Raw genomic sequence first — 19,359 nt, 5'->3', positions numbered from 1 at the left:
TACAATGATCCTACAATAGATTTTGGAAAGCAAAATATATTATTTTAAAATAACAGAAGGCCTTTGGCACAACTAATAGGGCTTTGACCACTAGAAAGGTGATTCAGCTTTCATTTTCATGAGTGTCAAACCCCTTGCATTAATGAAGGCAATGAATAAGTGCTTGCTCAGCTAAAGCCCAAAACTCTATGGAGGTAAGGGGTGCGTCACGGGTTTACATTGTTAAGAAAGTAACTGTAAATACGATAGCCAGAGTTAGCATTGATTGGTCTCCGAGAGGATGGTTTCCCGTCCTACGTAAAAAAAAAAAGAAATTGGATGAATGTAACAAAAAAAAGAAAAAGAAAAAAAAAACATCCAGCTTTTAACTCGCATAGACTCGCGATTGGGGGTGTCAGGGGGTCGAGTTTACCAAAAGCTGACCCGTACCAAACCCTATAGGCAGTGGCGTAGTTAGGATTCATGTGAAGGGGGGGGGGGCGCAAACAAGGGTGTAGCAAAAAAAAAAATGTGTGTGATAGTCGGGGTTCGGGGGCAGTGCCTTCAATATATATATTTTTTGAGATAAAATAAAAAATAGCTACAATTATTAATAAAAATCTATTTCATATGGACAAATCAAACTATTTGCTGCAGTCAGGGCTGGGCTGGGCTACAAACATGGATAAAAATCTATTTCATATAAAATCAGGGCTGGGTTAGGACTGGGCTTTAAAAAAAAAATTAACTGTTTCGAGACGCAGGACTGGTCCCATTCCCCCAAACACCCAACCAGCTACGCCTTTGCCTATAGGGGTTCGGGTATGGTGATAAATAAGAAGACTTGTTTAAGACATGCATTCGGACCCAAAATTCTGATTAATACGTGAATCCCGGTATAGTTTGTGAAATTTTATACCAGACATGGTCTCAACGTTAGTTCCGATTAAGACCCATAATTTTTTAATGTAAAAATGATAAAAATAGTATTTTACCTATGACCCCGGTCTAGTTCAGGTAGTTCTTGTCGGAAAAGGGTATGATTTCTCTCATAGTGAGTTTGGTTAAACTCAAGTTCAGACCCGGATACCATACCCGAAAATTGGGATCAAGTCTGATTTCACTTGGGTGTCAACCAAACCCAAGACACCCCTAACTGTCGTTATAAGTCCGACAAAAATTGAGGGGTACGTGACATGTCAAATCTCAGGCCCAGCAAAATGTGTCCTGAAACCCAGATGTGGTGGACCTTTTTTTCCGAGCAATTACTTTTTGATGATGGATGTCCATGTCAGCACAGCATATAATGTGGACCCGCTGTGATCCGGAATCACATTTATTAACGTGGAGCCATAGACCGGAATTGTGGAAACACAAGCGACCACGCTACCTTTCTCGCCTTCCGCTCTCCCTTTCTCTTCTTTTTCCACTGTTTTTTTTTATCTTTCATGACTCCAATAATTTTGCCTTTTTGTGAGCAGAGCGAGTGAATTGTCGACCCTCTGCACCTCTCTCCATATATATAAATATATATAGAAAGGAAGAGTTTCTGAGAAAATCGTCTTGTTTCTATTATTTTTTCGTGATCTTGGTTGCTTTCCTTACCGAGAAGCTCGTTTTTTGCCGCCTCCTCTCTCTGCTTACTGTAGGAAGTATTCTTTCCTTACAAGTTGGATCTTTACACCCTGTTTCATGATTGTTCCGTGTTGGGTATTCGTTGTTCATCCCGTTTTTATCGGTTTGGGATGAAAAATGGTTGGCTTGCTTTCTAACTTTTTTTGGTTTTCAGGAATTTCTTTCAGAGAACCTATTGATAGCTCCTGGACAAAGGGCAGGGATCTTTCCTTCCCCAATTCTCTTATCCCCCCACCCTTGTTGGGGGTTTCGGATGAGTATTTGCTTGAGGGACGCGAAATGCCGAAGGTGGTGACGAGAAAGGTTGGGAAATATGAGGTGGGGAGGACCATCGGCGAGGGCACCTTCGCGAAGGTAAAGTTCGCCCGGAATACGGAGACCGGTGAGAGCGTCGCGATGAAGGTGCTTACAAAGAGCACGATTCTAAAGCATATGATGGTCGATCAGGTAGCCTTCCGTGCTTGGTTCCATTGGTGTGCTTGATTCGGTTGATCTCATATAACCTAAGCCGTTTCCAATCTCCTGTGTCTCAGATCAAGAGGGAGATATCTATCATGAAGCTTGTTAGACATCCCAACATTGTCCGGTTGCATGAGGTAATGGTTTTGAGCTGATTTGAAATGGATGTCTGATATTCAACTATCTAATAATTCTCTTGTGGGGAAGTGTTCTTGAATTGGTTGACTCATGATGCCATTGTAGGTTCTAGCAAGTCAGACAAAGATATATATGATTCTGGAGTTTGTCACCGGAGGTGAACTGTTTGATCAGATTGTAAGTCATTCGAAGCTACAATTATATACTCTCAAATCACCACCTTGATGCAAGTTAGTATCACGCAGTTCAGATATCTAAATGAATTGGAAAATTGAATCTTAATGATTTATAAAAGATCTTGATAAATGGTGGTCCTTTGCTGTGCCAAGTTTCATAGAAGTATGAAAGTCATGTTTTTGAACTAGACGTCCTCTGTTCTTCTTGTACAGTTGTGTGTTTGCACCTATTCAATTACAATTACCTGGGAAGAACTTTGTTCTGATGAGTCTATCTACATATATCTTCCCTTCAAACTCTTTGTAGTGTCTGCCATATTTTCTGTCACGCATGGGTCTACACTTAAAAGGAGTCCATGAGCACACTTGTCTTCTTTTAGATCTTTAGCTACATTAGGGTATTTTGGTATGTAGGCTGGTTTCAACCAGAACCGAGCATAGAATCAACAGCGTGTTGTAAATATTGCATCATACATTTGAAATGATTGGAAATTTCAGCACAAACCTAGGCTAATCTCCAGTGCAACATCATTCACCATGGATAGAGACCGTCCAATTCAGACATAAAGCATTTCATTTTTTTTATATCTCCAACAGAATGTATCAGACGATTTCTTCTTCTTTTCTTTCTTTTTGTTCTTGGGATCAGAAGGTATCAGATAAACAAGCAACGGATAATTTTTTCTTCTTTTTTTTCCCTTTTTGTTCCTGAAATATTTATCTTCTTCTGCTTTCAGAATTTTGTTGTATCTTTGACAAAGGATATATAATGTTCCTCATATTGATATATCATATTAAAGGCTACAAGCCTACAACCATGCACAGCCACATGGAGCATGGATGCATTCTAAGGGGTTGGTATCTGGGGAGGAAAAAAGAAAACCTGTTCCATGTCTGTACTTAGAAAATAATCAAACATCGTGAAGTTGTCACAAGTTCACCATGTGTCATCATAGATCATGAGCTCATGTAATTTTATGGAGTTGTTCTCTTATGAAGGTTGTTGAAGCCTGCTAGGGTTTCTAGCAAATCAGAGAAAAGAGAGAGAGAGAGAGAGAGAGAGAGAGAGAGAGAGAGAGAGAGTCGTTAATGCCCATTAGGTCTAATCTCACTTAAATAGAGAGATTAGACTATAACACCTTGTTTACAATAATGCCTTTGACCTTTTAAGTAGTTACCAAACTACCCATATGCATATGCATATGTACGGTGATTGCTTCTCAACACTCCCCCTCAAGCTGGAGCATATATATCATTAATGCTCAACTTGTCACAACATTTTGAAAAATTTGAACTCGCTAAGGGTTTTGTGAAGACATCAACAATTTGGTTCTCTGAAGATATGTGCTTGGTGCAAATGTACCCAGTCTGGACCAGGTCACGTACATAGTGACAATCCACTTCAATATGCTTTGTCCGTTCATGAAACACTAGGTTATTTGCAATATAAGTAGCAGCTCTATTATCACATATCATCTCTATAGGTAATGAGACTTTTACTTGGAGATCAGTCAACACAAATTTAACCTACATCATCTCAGCAACAGTTTGAGCCATAGCCCTATACTCTGACTCGACGCTCAACCTGGCAACGACAGTTTGTTTCTTACTTCTCCAAGTAACCAGATTCCCTCCAACAAACACACATAATCCAGTTGTGGACTTTCTATTAACAATCGACCCTGCATTATCTGCATCTGAATAGGCAGTAACATCTAAAGAAGGGTTTTGTTTAAATCATAATCCTTTATCAGGGGAGAACTTTAGATATTTGAGGATCATCATTACAGCCTCCCAGTGAGCCTTTGTAGGTTTGTCCATAAATTGACTTATCTTGCCCACAGCTAAAGATATGTCAGGTCTGGTCACAGTCATATATAATAGCTTGCCAACCAAGGAGTGATAATGGCTACAGTCCACATACTCTGTTTTTTCATCAAACAGATGAGACTTGGGATCCATAAGAATCTTTGCAGGATTGGCACCTAACATCCCTGCCTCCTTCAGCAGGTCCAAGACATATTTTCGCTGTGACAGAACCAATCCTTCTTTACTCCTTGCAACCTCTATGCCTAAGAAATATCTGAGTGGTCCCAGATCCTTAGTCACAAAGTGTTTCTAAAGGTGGGACTTTGTCTCAAAAATGTCTTTTTCACTGCTTCCTATGACTATAATGTCATCAACATGTACTATCATGACCACAATCCCTATGCAAGTCTTTTTAATAAAAAAAGAGTGGTCAGAGGCAAATCGGACAAACCCAAATGCTGACATGACCTCAGCCAGCTTGGAGAACCACGCACGGGGACTCTGTTTGAGACCATAGATTGCCTTGTTCAACTTGCATACCTTCTGACACTCCCCCTGAACCTCAAACCCCAGAGGTTGTTGCATGTAAATTGTCTCCTCCAAGTCTCCATACAGAAAGACATTTTTCACATCAAGCTGACATAGAGACCAACCATGGTGCACTGCGATGGACAAAACAAGACGAATAGTCCCAAGACGAGCAACATGAGAGAATATTTTAAAGAAGTCCACCCCATAAGTTTGAGTATAGCCTTTCGCAACCAGGCGAGCTTTAAACCTTTCAATCGATCCTTCTGAGTTATACTTAATAGTATATACCCATTTACAACCAACAATATTAGCCTCAGGTGAATGATCAACTAAGTCCCATGTTTTTCGAGAAAGCAGTGCATCCATTTCATCCTTCATGGCCTTCGCCCATTTGGGATCTAGAAGAGCATGATGATGATTGAGAGGAACTGATGCAACAGATAATGCTAATACAAAATTCTTCATATTTTCACCAAGTCTTGCCTAGAAAACAAACTGAGAAATAGGATGAAGTGTACATTGCCTTTTTCCTTTCTGAAGAGCAATAGGTAAATCAGCATCAATAAGAGGATCGTTAGTAGGGTCAGGAACACTCACCTCTGGAGAAGCTGATGGCACATGCATAGAGTTGGGTGGAGCTCGATGGGTGTACACCACAGGAGGATTTTTGTAACGAGACGGAGTCGAACTGGGAACAAGAGGCTCAAGACTGACAGACTCTAATGGAAAAGGAGGAACGGGAAGAGAGAATGAATCACCTTGACTAGCATGTATTCTTGGAGAAGTACTAGAAAAATATGGGATAGACTCAACAAAGGAAACATCCACACTGACATACTTTCTTTGGGATATGGGATCATAACAACAATATCTTTTTTGGTGCTTGGGATACCCAACAAAAACACATTTTATAGATTGGGATGACAATTTATCTCGGTTAGGATCAAGTTTATGAACAAAGCACACACATTCAAACACCTTTGGAGAGATAGGGAAAAGATGAGTTTTAGGTCTGAGAATTTGAATGGGAATACGATCCCCCACAGAGGTCGAAGGCATACGGTTTATTAGGTATCCTGCAGTTAGAACCACATCTCCCTAGTAAGACGCAGGCATATTAGACTGAATCATAAGGCAACAAGCAACATTTAGAATGTGTCTATGCTTGTGCTCCGCTACTCCATTCTGTTGCGAGGTATGAGGACAAGAAGTCTGAGGTTGGATCCCAAGATTTTTGTAAAATTGTAATAATTCACATGATTTGAATTAAGAGCATTGTCAGTGCGAACCATTTTGACACAAGAATTAAACTGAGTTTTTATTTTAATAATCAAGGATTTGAGAATAATGGGAGCTTTAGCCTTATCTTTTAACAAGAATACCCAAGATAATCTGGAAAAATCATCTATAATGACTAATAATAACGACACTTAGAACGACTAGGAATTCTACTTGGACCCCAAACATCAACATGTCAAACAAATTTTGACTTGAAGGACTATGACTAGACGAAAATGAACTCCTATGATGCTTTCCAAGCTAGCATGCTTCATACAACAGAGTAGTGGTCGGCGAGATATGAGGAATAACTCTACGCAATTTAAGCAATGGAAGATGACCAAGACGATGATGCCAAAGAAACAGACTAGAAGAGGACTCAACGGCCGAATGAACATAGCCAATTGGTTGGTGTAGATAATAGACTCCACTTTCCTCATAGCCTCCACCAATCCTCTTTCCCGTCAGCAAGTCCTGAAAAGTGCAACAAGCATGATCAAATATTACTTGACAATTCAATTCCTTTGCAACACAACTAACAGATAACAATTTTTGAGGGAACGAAGGGACATGAAGAACATTTGATAACTAAAGAGTAGGGGAGATGGAGATATTTCTCTGGCCAACAATGGGAGAGGAATTCCCATCAGCAAGAACAACCTTTTTATGATTAGCAACACTATGCAAATTTGAAGTCACATTTATTTCCACATAAATGGCTAGATGCCCCTAATCAATAATCCACCTACTACCTTGGCAAGATAATTCATCACCTGCAGAGCATGCAATATCAGCCACGGGGGAACTAGATGGAAGATGTGCCAACAAATCATCATACTCAGCACGAGTGAGTGTGACCGAATCACTAGGAGGAATAGTGGGAGACTCGGGTTTGGCCACTTGTGCTGTAGGAACAACTTTAGCTGAAGATGCGGGAGGTCATCCATTCTTGTCAAAACATCTATCTTCTAAATGCTCAAATCTCCCGCAGTAGGTACACTGGAGCTTCCCTCGTCCTCTCGTGCCTCGACCATGTCCACGACTTTTAGAATTAGGAAGAAAACCTCGGCCTAGGCCATAGGAGACAGACAGAGCAGAGGTTTGTGATTCCGATTGAGATGAAGGAAGGGGGGCAAGCCTGCTCAGTCGATCATATGCCTCAACAAGAGTGGGAACATCTGAGCCTGTCAACATCTGAACTTTGGCAACTGAGAATTCAACTAACAAGCCATTTTGGAACCGTGCTACCATGGTATGCTCCTGGTGTAGTTTTTGTTTGTCACAACATAATGGTCTATGAGCATTTAGTCTCTCAAAAGCTGCCTTCACGGAGGCATAATATTGGGCTAAAGTTTGCTCTCCTTGCTGCAATTTATAGATCTCCTGATCTACTTGAAGAATACGACTAACATTAGTTTCTTGAGAATAAGTATCTTGCAAATTATCCCACATTTGTTTTGTAGAGGTGTAATAAATAAGCCCGTTGGCTATGTGAGGTTGCACACTATTCATAATCTAAGACATTATAATATCATTGTCCTCTTCCCATGTAGCATACTTTTCAGTTTTGTCCGTAGGCTCATTTTCCAACAAAATATGTTTTCTATGATGCCCTGAAACAGACATCATGAACGTACGCGACCATCTAACATAGTTAGTCTCATCCAACCTTACAGATGATCCATATGAAAATGGGTTTGCAAAGGCTTTATAATCAGACAGTTTCGGTCTTCATGTCTGACTTCTGCATTTCAGCCATGGAAATATAACCACGCAAAAACTTGGATTTGACGAGCACACCAACTACCAACTAAGAAGCCGACTCTACCAGATTTTAATTATACTGATAAAATCTGATATATACAAAACAACTGTAATACGCTGTTCAGATCCAAAACAAACGTGCACACCAACTACCAATTGGAAGCCGATTCTACCAGATTTTAATCACCCTGATAAAATCTGAACTATTTACCTTAAAAACTGCGACAAGATGCATACCACGACTGAAAAAAAAAATTCCGACAACCTGCATACCACAACTGCATCATGATGGAGACTGCAGGCCTTGTCGACATCCACACAACCATCATCAGCCACCATCGACACGGTCGGGGTCTCCCTGCTGCTACACGCACAACGCACACCCGATCAGCGTTCCTGCTGGAGAGGCTGATCGCTGTTCACGCTGTTCAGATCATGGTTGTTCACGCTGTTCAGATCGCGGTTCACGCTGGCACACAGCGCCACCCGATCATCTTCCTGCTGGCTTGGAGAAGTTCCAGATCGAGGTACACTTTGTACACAACGATTGCTGTAGTCGCTGCACACAGCGATCAGCTTTGTCGCTGTTCAGATCTCTCTTCACGATGTACACAACACCACCAGATCGCGGTACACTCTGTACACAGCGATCGCTGTGGTCGCTGCACACAACGATCACCTTGGACGTTGTCCAGATCTCTCTTCACGATGTACACAGCACCACCCGATCAACGCAGATCGCTCTTCACGATGTACACAACATCACCAGATCGCGGTACACTCTGTACACAGCGATCGCTGTAGTTGTTGCACACAATGATCACCTTGGACGCTGTCCAGATCTCTCTTCACAATGTACACAGTGCCACCCGATCAACGTGAGGATCGATCACGTCAGACGCCCAGAGTTGCGTCCTGCTTTGATACCATGTTGAAGCCGGCTAGGGTTTCTAGCAAATCAGAGAGAGAGAGAGAGAGAGAGAGAGAGAGAGAGAGAGAGAGAATCGTTAATGCCCATTAGGTCTAATCTCACTTAAATAGAGAGATTAGACTAAAACACCTTGTTTACAATAATGCCCTTGACCTCTTAAGTAGTTACCAAACTACCCATATGCATATGCATATGTACGATGACTGCTTCTCAACAAAGGTTTTCACCACTGTCACCAACATCACTGCTTTTTTGAAAATATTGCACAAAAATGAAAATATCGCGATATTATCACGATATTTTTGTGATATTTTTTTTAATTCTTATTTTTTATATATTTTAAGTTCAGTTTTTCTAATTTTTGGTTTCTTTTATATTTTAAAAACTTTAAAAACTTGTTTCTGTACACTTTTTGCAAGAAAAATAGTAGAAAACCTATTATTTTCCTTTCTTATTATTATTTACATATTTAAATTTTTTAAAGCTTCTGAGATTTTTCCGAGAAAAATCATTTTTTGAAAATATCTCTGAGAAAAACCTTCGCTGAGAAGTTACCTTGAACGATACCGGTGACTATGCTTTTCACTGAACAAATGAAGTGGTCTTAAAAAGTTTCTTGTTTTGAGTTTGGTTTGCTTATACTATATAGCACCTGATTTTTCAATCTTCTGGAAACCGTAAACTGTTTGTCTCCCTTTTTTTGTGCCAACATCAACATATTGAGTTTATTGATATCTACCAATGGATTGGTCAGTAGAACTCTACTTATTTGATGATGCTTAATGTACAGGTTCACCAAGGGAGGCTCAGTGAGGGAGAATCTCGGAGATATTTTCAGCAGCTTATTGATGCTGTTGATTATTGCCACAAAAAGGGAGTCTACCATAGAGATTTGAAGGTAGTTTTACTAGTTATGAGTTCCTTTTTTTCCAATATGACATTTCATGTACAAATTTTTTACTATGATATGATAGGTTTGAATTTCTTTGTAGCCTGAAAATCTTCTCCTGGACTCTCAAGGAAAATTAAAAATTTCAGATTTTGGTCTTAGCGCATTACGCCGACAAGTAAGAATCCTAACTTATTTCTGTTCATCAATTGGTGCCAGAAAAATTTACAAATGACATGCGTCTTTTTTCCTTATTTTGTTATGTCTCCATCTGCAGGGCATTGACCTTCTTCATACAACTTGTGGTACCCCAAATTATGTTGCACCTGAAGTGAGTGTTCTTTTGTCAGCCTTGCATATTTTTGCAGAGCTTGATGTATTTTACCTGATTATTTGTTGCACTGTGCTGAATCCCTATACTGTGGAATAATGTTAGTCATGTAGCTGTGACTGTCAACAAATTTATTTAGTATAAAGTTTGCTCATTTCTACAACAATCCAAGTGGCTTGGTACAGCAGGGATATGTATGCATTTGTGACAAATTTTGGGCTGTTTCAGAGGATGATATTGCACAAAGAATACCACTTTTTTTGTCTAGAAAGATTAGAATATAACTGTACAAACCATAATTTAGCAGAAGATCTATAATTGATTTATCCATGAAACGGGTTCAGTATGGGTTTGTATTATATGGCTGCTTGATTTGTTCTTGCAGTGAGCAGTACGACCTTAGTGACTAGAGGATAAGGAATGTGACCTGTGCACTGGACTGGGATGTAGAAAATATATGAACTGCATAGTGGTTCTGTGTATGAAAAAAAGTTAGTTGCTGTTTATAGTACTTTAATGTGTATGTATGTACATATACATATATGTATCTTAGCATGGTTGTTTATTTCATCTAGTTCTATTTTGGTGAAGGGAGATAAACCATCTACTACAGAATAGAAGGATCAGCTTCTGTAATAAGGTTAGTTAAAATATGAAACTGGAGAATATTGTTAGAGAATGCACCAATATGGATTTTCTAGGTCCAATTGTCTTATTTGCATTATAGCATAATTATAGTTATTTGTACAACTATGGTTTTGGACAATTCTGGCCCTATATTTACAGGGAATCTTAAAAACAGAGCAGTAAAAACACTAAAGATTTAAAGGATATTTAGTACTGCCACTCAGATGTGGTTTCAAAACAGGAACCCTGGCTCAAAGGAGCAAAACTGAAATAGCTATGATGGATTATTTTGGGCTTGGTTGAAGTGCTTTTGTTGAGGATTACGTTGCTTGGCAATAGGCCTTAACAGAGCGTCTTTGATAATTTCTGAGGAGGAATGAACTTGAGTGCTTCTTCGGTTATAACATTCATGGAAACTTTTTGCGTTTCTTGGTTCGGTTTTTGTAGTTATTGATTCTTGGATATCATTTCTTTTAGGACCTATAAACCTTATAGGTATATAGATAAAGCTATGTTATTTTTTATGGTATTACACTTTAATTCTGTTTCACGATATTGGATTTTCTATTTGCCTTCTAGGTCATGAATTTGGTGCTTATGCTTAACTGCATTTTGTGGGACATTTTATATTTAGGATCACTATCACTTTTTCTATTCCTTCTGTCTTACTGGATTTGCCTATTTTTTAAATGGTATTCCTACTGCATATTAGCTCTTTATTGATTTCTCTGTTGTGTTTATCGCTTGTTTTCCCTTTGTGTTGTATTCCTTGATAGGCAGTGTTTCATTGCCTCACCTACCCATTTGATTTCTTTACTATATTATTTCTTTGATACTAAAATAAGGAAAACCTGCCTCGTGTTTCTCCTTCTAAAATGTTTCAATTGAAGGTTTCCATTTTTAGCATGCTTAGTTTGGTTCAAATTTCTTGAAGTACTGGAGCAAAATGATAATAAGAATGAAGGTCACCACCATTAAGCAAAAGGGGCATTATCCATGCGTTTACCCAGAATTCAAGGGTTAACAAACATTGTTACTTGTAATTTTTGTGGCATGCTAATGAGTTTTACTTCTCTTGACTATCTACTGAAAGAAGTGAAGGCCTGTGCTTGATGTCAGTATATCTCTTTGTTGCAGTTGCACCTCTCATCTTATTATACTACTGTAGTTAAATAAGTTTGTGCTATAATTGAGTTTTCACTTGTTCTGTTTGACTCCAAAGATTTTAAGCACTAGGCAACATACTTTTTAGGTACTTGGCCACAAGGGATATGATGGTTCAGCTGCAGATGTCTGGTCTTGTGGTGTTATCCTGTATGTTCTGATGGCAGGATATCTTCCATTCAATGAGACAGATCTTCCAACATTGTACAAAAAGGTACAAATTATTCATTTTGACAAATTATAAGGTGTATCCAAGCCTTATGCACTATTTTGATGTTCAGGCTGCCTCTTTTAGACATTTTTGTAAATGCTGATTCTTGTGAATCTTGAAACATAGATGCAAGGTCTTTAATCCTGTATAGGGAAGCCAATGTTCAATGACATATCTTCTTTGAGATTATTGAGTTATTGTTTTAACTATATTATGTGAATGTTTTCCTTGTTTCATGGATGCAGTTTTTTCACTTAGGGCATGTTTGATTACCTTGGATCTTAGATCCAAGGTAAAGTGAACATCAAATCTTAAATCCCTGAAAGCTAGATATTGGAGATCATCGACAATGCCTGAAAACCAGGTATTTAAGATTTGTTCCTCCACCAACAGAAATGAACCCAAGGATCTTTGAGAACCTTGAATCTCAAATCCTTGAGAACGAGGTTCCTTTGCATATGAAGATCACTTCTCTTCCTTTACATAAGAGAGAGCGAGAGAGAGAGAGAGAGAGAGAGAGAGAGAGAGAGAGAGAGAGAGAGAGAGAGAGAGAGAGAGACTGGAAACCAGTTATTTAAGATTTGATCCTCCACCAATGGAAATGAACCTCAGCATCTTTGAGAGCCTTGAATCTCAAATCCTTGAGAATGAGGTTCCTTTGCATATGAAGATTGTTTTTCCTTGTGTGGATGCATGTGTGTGTGAATATATTGTAATGAAGTATGTGGAAATATAATCTAAGAATGCAACAAGCATTAACAAAGTCCAATAATGGACGTGCACGACGGCACAAGGAAGATACAAACACAAAGTACAATGAGACAATAGCCAAGCCTTAAAAAGGCAATACAACAAGTAAAAAAATAGAAGAACTTTATTTAAGAGAGCTCAAAAAGCAATGCTAATACAAGGGGAGAGGCCCCTATTTATACACAAGAAAAAGAGAAGTGAGGCCATTGGGGGCTCCCACAAAGAGTCGTTGGGAGCCCCGAACGGTCATATTTATGACCGTTGGGGGTCCCAACGACTCTATGGTGGGACTCCCAATGTCATTAAATAAAAAGAAAGAAAGAAAATAAAAAGTAAAAAAATACAAAAATAAACTAACCTAATTAAATAGTTGTTTCTAGAAACAACTATGTAAAAGACCAAAATACCCCTATCAAGTATTTTGGATATTTGTAACAAGACTATATATATATTTTAACATATATTTGTCAGGAATGTAACAGTTTTCTGTTTGGTTCTTCTGCAGATCAATTCAGCAAAGTTTTCCTGTCCTTCATGGTTTTCCTCTGGAGCAACATCATTGATACATAAAATTCTGGATCCAGATCCAGTTTCGGTGAGTATTTGGTAAACTACTTTATTTTGTTATTTCCAACTTTTTAATAGTGTTCTGTTTCTCTGTTCTCTGTTCTTTGTTTTCTTTGTTCTTAGTTCCTAGTTCCTAGTTCCTAGATGAGAAGCCATCTTTCATTTATCTTCAGTCATTGAAATTAACAAAATTTCAATCCAAAATTTCAAGATTTTTTTTCTTTTTAAAACAACGGAAACAACCTTTTTCTTTGGGTTAAACATTTTGTGCGGGTTACAGTATAATCAATCATCATAACTGAATTAAAATGTGAATAACATTAACTATTGACATTTAATTTAATTTTTAATAATTTAAAATTTACATTAGAGTATTTTCAGTCCAAAGTAATAATTGTTTTTCTAAAACAATCCCTAGCAAAGGAAAAGACTCTCTCGACGCCGCCTAAGCATTCCGCATCCGCTCCACAGTTGTACTGTTGAAATGTACCTATTATATATATATATACATATATATATATATATATATATATATATATATATATATATATATATATATATATATATATATTCTGTTTATTACATCAATACCTGATAGGGGTATTTTTGTAATTTCACAGTTGTTTTAGAAAACAACTATTTTTTCCTTTTTTGATCAAATGTAATTTTTATTATTTATTTTTTTATTTTTCTTTTTATTATTTTTGAGGACCAAAAGGGGCTCCAACATAGAAGTCGTTGGAGCCCCCAACGGTCACAAATGTGACCGTTGGGGGCTCCCAACGACTCTATGGGAGCCCCCTTTTGGCTCTCCTTTTGAGGCCCTTTGGCCCTCCTTTTTCCTCCTCCTTCTCTTGTATAAATAGGGGTGATCCCCTTGTGTATTTTCATCTTGGAGAGCTCCTCTCTCTTTTCAATAAGAGGCTTTGTATATTGTTGCCTTCTTAAAGGCTTGTGCTTGTATTGTCCCTTCGTGGACTTGTGATATTTTCTCTTTTATTCATTGTTGTATGTGCTTGTATGCACTCTTTATATTTCCGCAATATCTCATTACATGGTATCAGAGCCACTCGATTCTTGAAGGAAAGGTGTGGTTCGTGTATCCCTTATTTTGGTGAACATCTTCTCACTTCTTGGCAACATCATGGAGACAAAGATTGATCTTTCTTTCAAACTCAATGGAAAGAACTATATGATGTGGGCATCGGCAATGGAGAATAATCTCAAAGGGAAGAAGCTTTGGGGTTATGTCATGGGGGCCGTTCCGGAACCGAAGCTTATGCTCACAAAAATGGAAGAAGATCAAGAAAAAGCTCTTGAGGGAGATGCTCGTCTCAAGGCCATTGAAAATCATCAAAAGGAAGTAGAAGATTGGGAAAGCAATCACGCAAAAATCCTTGCGTGGTTTATGAACAATGTGGAGCTTAAGGTATGTGCTAATATAGCTAAATTTCGTCGAGCCAATGAGGCTTGGTCCTTTATGAGGGGTATGTATACCCAAAAGGATCTTGCAAGAGCATACTTCTTGCAAGAAAAAGTTAGAACCACCAAGCAAGGTGATTCTAGCATTCAAGACTACTATAGTGCCCTTAACTCACTATGGGATGAATTGGCTCTTTTAGAGCCAAAGTGGGTTTCTATGGAAGATGTTGATTTAAGACAAAAACAAATGGAACAAGAGCGATTGTTTCAATTTCTTTTTGGGCTACGCCCCGAATTTGAGCAAGTGAGATCCTCACTTCTCCATAGATCTATTTTTCCTCCTATTGAGGATGCTATTGCCGAAATCACTCAAGAGGAGACAAGGCTTGGCATGAGTAAGCATGTTGATGAAGTCCTTGCCGTATCCAAACCGGGTAACAATGTTAGAACCTATAAGCCTCCTCATTTTGGGAAACAAGGGAACTACAATGGAGGAAGAAAAATGATTGTTTGTCATTATTGCAATGAGCCGGGTCACATTAGACCCGTTTGTCCAAAGCTTATGGGAGCCTTCAAGCCTAAAGTAGCCTCTCTTGAAGAAACCACCTCCAAAGAAGATGAAGGCAAAAACAATGACATTAAAGAAACTCTTGGACAAATATCTATGGCTCTCCAACAAATGCTTAAAGTTTCTTCCTCCACATCGGGTGCGGCCATTGCTTCGACATCATCACCCGGTACGTATTCTTGGATCCTTGATTCCGGAGCTTCTTTTCATATGACCCCTCATGAGAATGCACTTAGTGATGTTTGCATCAATTCAAAGGACTCTTGTGTCTCAACGGCCGATGGAACTTTTTTGAAAATTTCAAGTATTGGCTCTTTTAAAGATTCTCAAAATTTTTGTGTTCCAAAAGTAAGAGTTGTTCCCAAATTAAATTTAAACCTTTTTTCGGTTTCTCAAATTGCCGACCATGGATGTGAAATATCTTTCTCATCTAATGGTTGCTTTGTGCAGGATCTCCGGTCCGGGAAGCGGATTGGGCAAGGCCATAGAAAGGGAGACCTCTATTATATGGACCATCTTGATCTCCCTACAAACTTTTTTTGTTCTTATGTCCAAGAAAAAAATATGGAAACTTGGCATAAAAGACTTGGTCATCCAAGTTATTCCAAAATGTATCTCTTTCCTTTTGGAAACAAATTTTGTAAGGAAAAAGAAATTAATTGCAAAGATTGCATTTTTGGAAAAATGAAGTCTATTCCTTTTCCAACTAGATCTTTTTTCTCATCAAGGCCTTTTGAATTGGTGCATTCGGATGTTTGGGGTCCTTCTCCGGTTATGTCTAAAGGGGGTTATTCATATTATGTTACGTTTGTTGATGACTTTACTCGGTATGTTTGGATTTATTTCCTTAGTCATAAGTCGGAAGTATTTACTTTCTTTAAAGATTTTCATAAAAAGGTTCAAAATCAATTTCAAAGTAACATATCTATTTTAAGATCCGATTCCGGTGGTGAATACTTATCTCACGAATTCCAAAACTATTTAAGCCAAAATGGCATTTGTCATCAAAAGTCATGTCCTAGGACTCCTCAACAAAATGGCCTAGCGGAAAGGAAACATAGGCACATTATAGAAACCGCTAGAACATTGCTTGTGTCTAGAAATATTCCAAAAAAATTTTGGGCGGAAGCCGTTCTTACCTCAACCTATCTAATCAATAGAATGCCCTCTTCTAAGTTAAAAAATGCTTCTCCCTATGAGAAACTCTTTAAGTTTTCACCCGATTTTAATCGACTTCGTATTTTTGGTTGCAAATGTTTTGTCCTACTACATAAAAGGGATAAGTTATCTCCCAAAGCAATTGAATGTGTATTTTTTGGATATGGTGAAAATCAAAAAGGGTATAGATGTTATGATTTTAAGAATGATAAACTATATATTTCAAAAGATGTAACATTTCTCGAAGACGAAAACGGTTTTGATAAAATAGAAGAGACAAATGAAATTGATTATGTATTCTTATATGATCTTATTGATGACATACAAGAAGATTCTCTTGAAAACATAGATGACACTCACGAGGTATCCCCTCTTGACATAACACTCTCAAATGATAATAATGCCAATACAAATGTTCATGATAGCAATGCCAATATAAATGTTTACTCAAGAAGAAATCAAGAAAAACCTATTAGTGCCCTCGAAAAATACTCTCAAATTTCCGAATCCATTGAGGAACCACAAGTTAGGCATTCTTCTAGAATATCAATACTCCCAAATAGGTTTGTCTCCTATGACTCTTTAACTCCCAACTATCGGGCATGTTTGATAACTCTACACTCTTATTTTGAACCAACCCACTATAATCAAGCTAAATCTATACCTCATTGGGTTGAAGCAATGCAAGTTGAACTAAATGCTTTAAAAAAGGCCAATACTTGGGAAGTAGTTGATCTACCCTCACACAAAAAACCTATTGGTTGTTGCTGGGTCTTCAAAGTTAAAACTAAAAGCGATGGCTCGTTGGAACGATATAAAGCAAGATTGGTTGCTAAGGGATACTCCCAAGAATATGGTATTGATTACGAAGAAACATTCGCCCCCGTAGCTCGTATGACAAGTGTCAGAACCTTAATAGCTGTCGCATCAACCAAAAAATGGCCTATTTATCAACTTGACGTAAAAAATGCTTTTTTAAATGGAAGTTTAAGTGAAGAAGTTTATATGGATCCACCACCCGGAATAAATATTAAGCAAGGTCAAACACTTCGGCTTTTAAAGGCATTATATGGTCTTAAACAAGCTCCTAAGGCTTGGTATGATCGTTTTAGTGATATCATGATAAAATTAGGATTTCATTCTTGTTATACTGACACTGCTCTTTTTGTTAAAAATGCAGGTTCTAGTATCGTAATTTTGTTGCTTTATGTTGATGATATGATTATTACTGGAAATGATCAAAGTAGTATTATTAATGTTAAAAATATGTTAAAAGATAATTTTGATATGTCTGATTTAGGTTTTCTCAGATATTTTCTTGGAATTGAGGTTGCATATTCTCCTAGAGGATATATTTTGTCACAGATGAAGCTTGCTGCAGATATATGTTCTAAGTCTGGGATTTCTGATGATAAGAAGGTAGAGACTCCCGAGGTTATTAATGCCAAGTTACGGTTAGAAGATGGGGTTCTTCTGGAAGATCCTACACCGTACCGACAACTCATTGGGTCTCTTACATATTTAACCATCACCAGACTAGATATCACTCATGCGGTTCACTCAGTCAGTCAATTTCAGCATGCTCCTACAACCGTGCATATGAGTGCGGTTCTCCGAATCATTCGCTACATTCGGAATACCATCAATAAAGGGCTATTTCTATCCTCCTCTTCCCCTTTGAATCTTCTTGCTTATACTGATGCAGATTGGGGAGGTAATCCCAATGATCGAGTCTCAACTACTGGTTTTTGTGTCTTTTTAGGGGACTCATTGATTGCCTGGCGATGCAAGAAGCAGCAGAAAGTTTCACTCTCATCCACTGAAGCTGAGTACCGGGCAATGACAACCACAACAATGGAACTTGTATGGCTTCGCAGTTTGCTTAAAGATATGGGAGTTGATATTACTGAAGCCTCCAAGCTGTGTTGCGACAATAAGAGTGCCATCTATATCGCAAGCAATCATACTTTTCATGAACGTACGAAGCATATCGAAATGGATTGCCACTATGTTCGTGACGAATTTTTACGAGGAACTATTGCTCTGCCATATGTCACTTCAGAATATCAGTTGGCAGACTTCTTCACCAAAGCTCTTCCAGCTCCTCGGTTCATGTTTCTTCTCGGCAAACTTTCCGTCCTTCCCCCGTAAAGTTTGAGGGGGGGTGTTGAAATGTACCTATTATATATATATATATATACATATATATATATATATATATATATATATATATATATATATTCTGTTTATTACATCAATACCCGATAGGGGTATTTTTGTAATTTCACAGTTGTTTTAGAAAACAACTATTTTTTCCTTTTTTGATCAAATGTAATTTTTATTATTTATTTTATTATTTTTCTTTTTATTATTTTTGAGGACCAAAAGGGGCTCCAACATAGAAGTCGTTGGAGCCCCCAACGGTCACAAATGTGACCGTTGGGGGCTCCCAACGACTCTATGGGAGCCCCCTTTTGGCTCTCCTTTTGAGGCCCTTTGGCCCTCCTTTTTCCTCCTCCTTCTCTTGTATAAATAGGGGTGATCCCCTTGTGTATTTTCATCTTGGAGAGCTCCTCTCTCTTTTCAATAAGAGGCTTTGTATATTGTTGCCTTCTTAAAGGCTTGTGCTTGTATTGTCCCTTCGTGGACTTGTGATATTTTCTCTTTTATTCATTGTTGTATGTGCTTGTATGCACTCTTTATATTTCCGCAATATCTCATTACATGTACATCATACTTTACCTGAATCCTCATAAAACGGGTCAGCCTCGTGAAAGCTGGGTAGAAAGTACTATTCAATACTCGTAAATTAAAACAAGAATGCAAAATAATATTCCTACATCTCACTCATGCAAACAAACAATTCTCAATTCAATAATACATACATTACAATGCACCAAACGATTTTCAATCATATACATTTGAAATTTTATGCATGAACAATTAAATATACATGCATTTACCATTATAAC

General features: G+C 38.1%; 1 protein-coding gene across 7 annotated transcripts in view; it reads left to right on the top strand.

Annotated features, from left to right (window-relative positions):
* Window positions 1-1,426: 1,426 nt before the first annotated feature.
* LOC149828460 (CBL-interacting protein kinase 24-like) overlaps window positions 1,427-19,359 on the top strand; it is a 97,463-nt gene continuing 79,530 nt past the window's right edge. The window contains exons 1-9 of one of the 7 annotated variants that reach the window (XM_090017590.1): window positions 1,429-1,624; window positions 1,769-2,061; window positions 2,148-2,210; window positions 2,317-2,388; window positions 9,491-9,598; window positions 9,693-9,767; window positions 9,867-9,920; window positions 11,800-11,925; window positions 13,178-13,267. In XM_090017590.1, coding sequence (XP_089873716.1) covers window positions 1,894-2,061; window positions 2,148-2,210; window positions 2,317-2,388; window positions 9,491-9,598; window positions 9,693-9,767; window positions 9,867-9,920; window positions 11,800-11,925; window positions 13,178-13,267 — 756 coding nt within the window. In that variant the 5' untranslated portion in view covers window positions 1,429-1,624; window positions 1,769-1,893. Of the gene's footprint in view, window positions 2,062-2,147; window positions 2,211-2,316; window positions 2,389-9,490; window positions 9,599-9,692; window positions 9,768-9,866; window positions 9,921-11,799; window positions 11,926-13,177; window positions 13,268-19,359 lie in introns of all 7 variants that reach the window. The other 6 variants (XM_090017592.1, XM_090017593.1, XM_090017591.1 and 3 more) reach the window with 6 other exon arrangements.

Source organism: Nuphar pumila, chromosome 9 (assembly GCF_984573655.1).
Source record: "Nuphar pumila chromosome 9, dmNupPumi1.hap1.1, whole genome shotgun sequence".
Lineage (NCBI taxonomy): Eukaryota > Viridiplantae > Streptophyta > Magnoliopsida > Nymphaeales > Nymphaeaceae > Nuphar > Nuphar pumila.
Note: the sequence above shows the minus strand (reverse complement) of the source record. Positions and strands in the feature narration are given on the sequence as shown.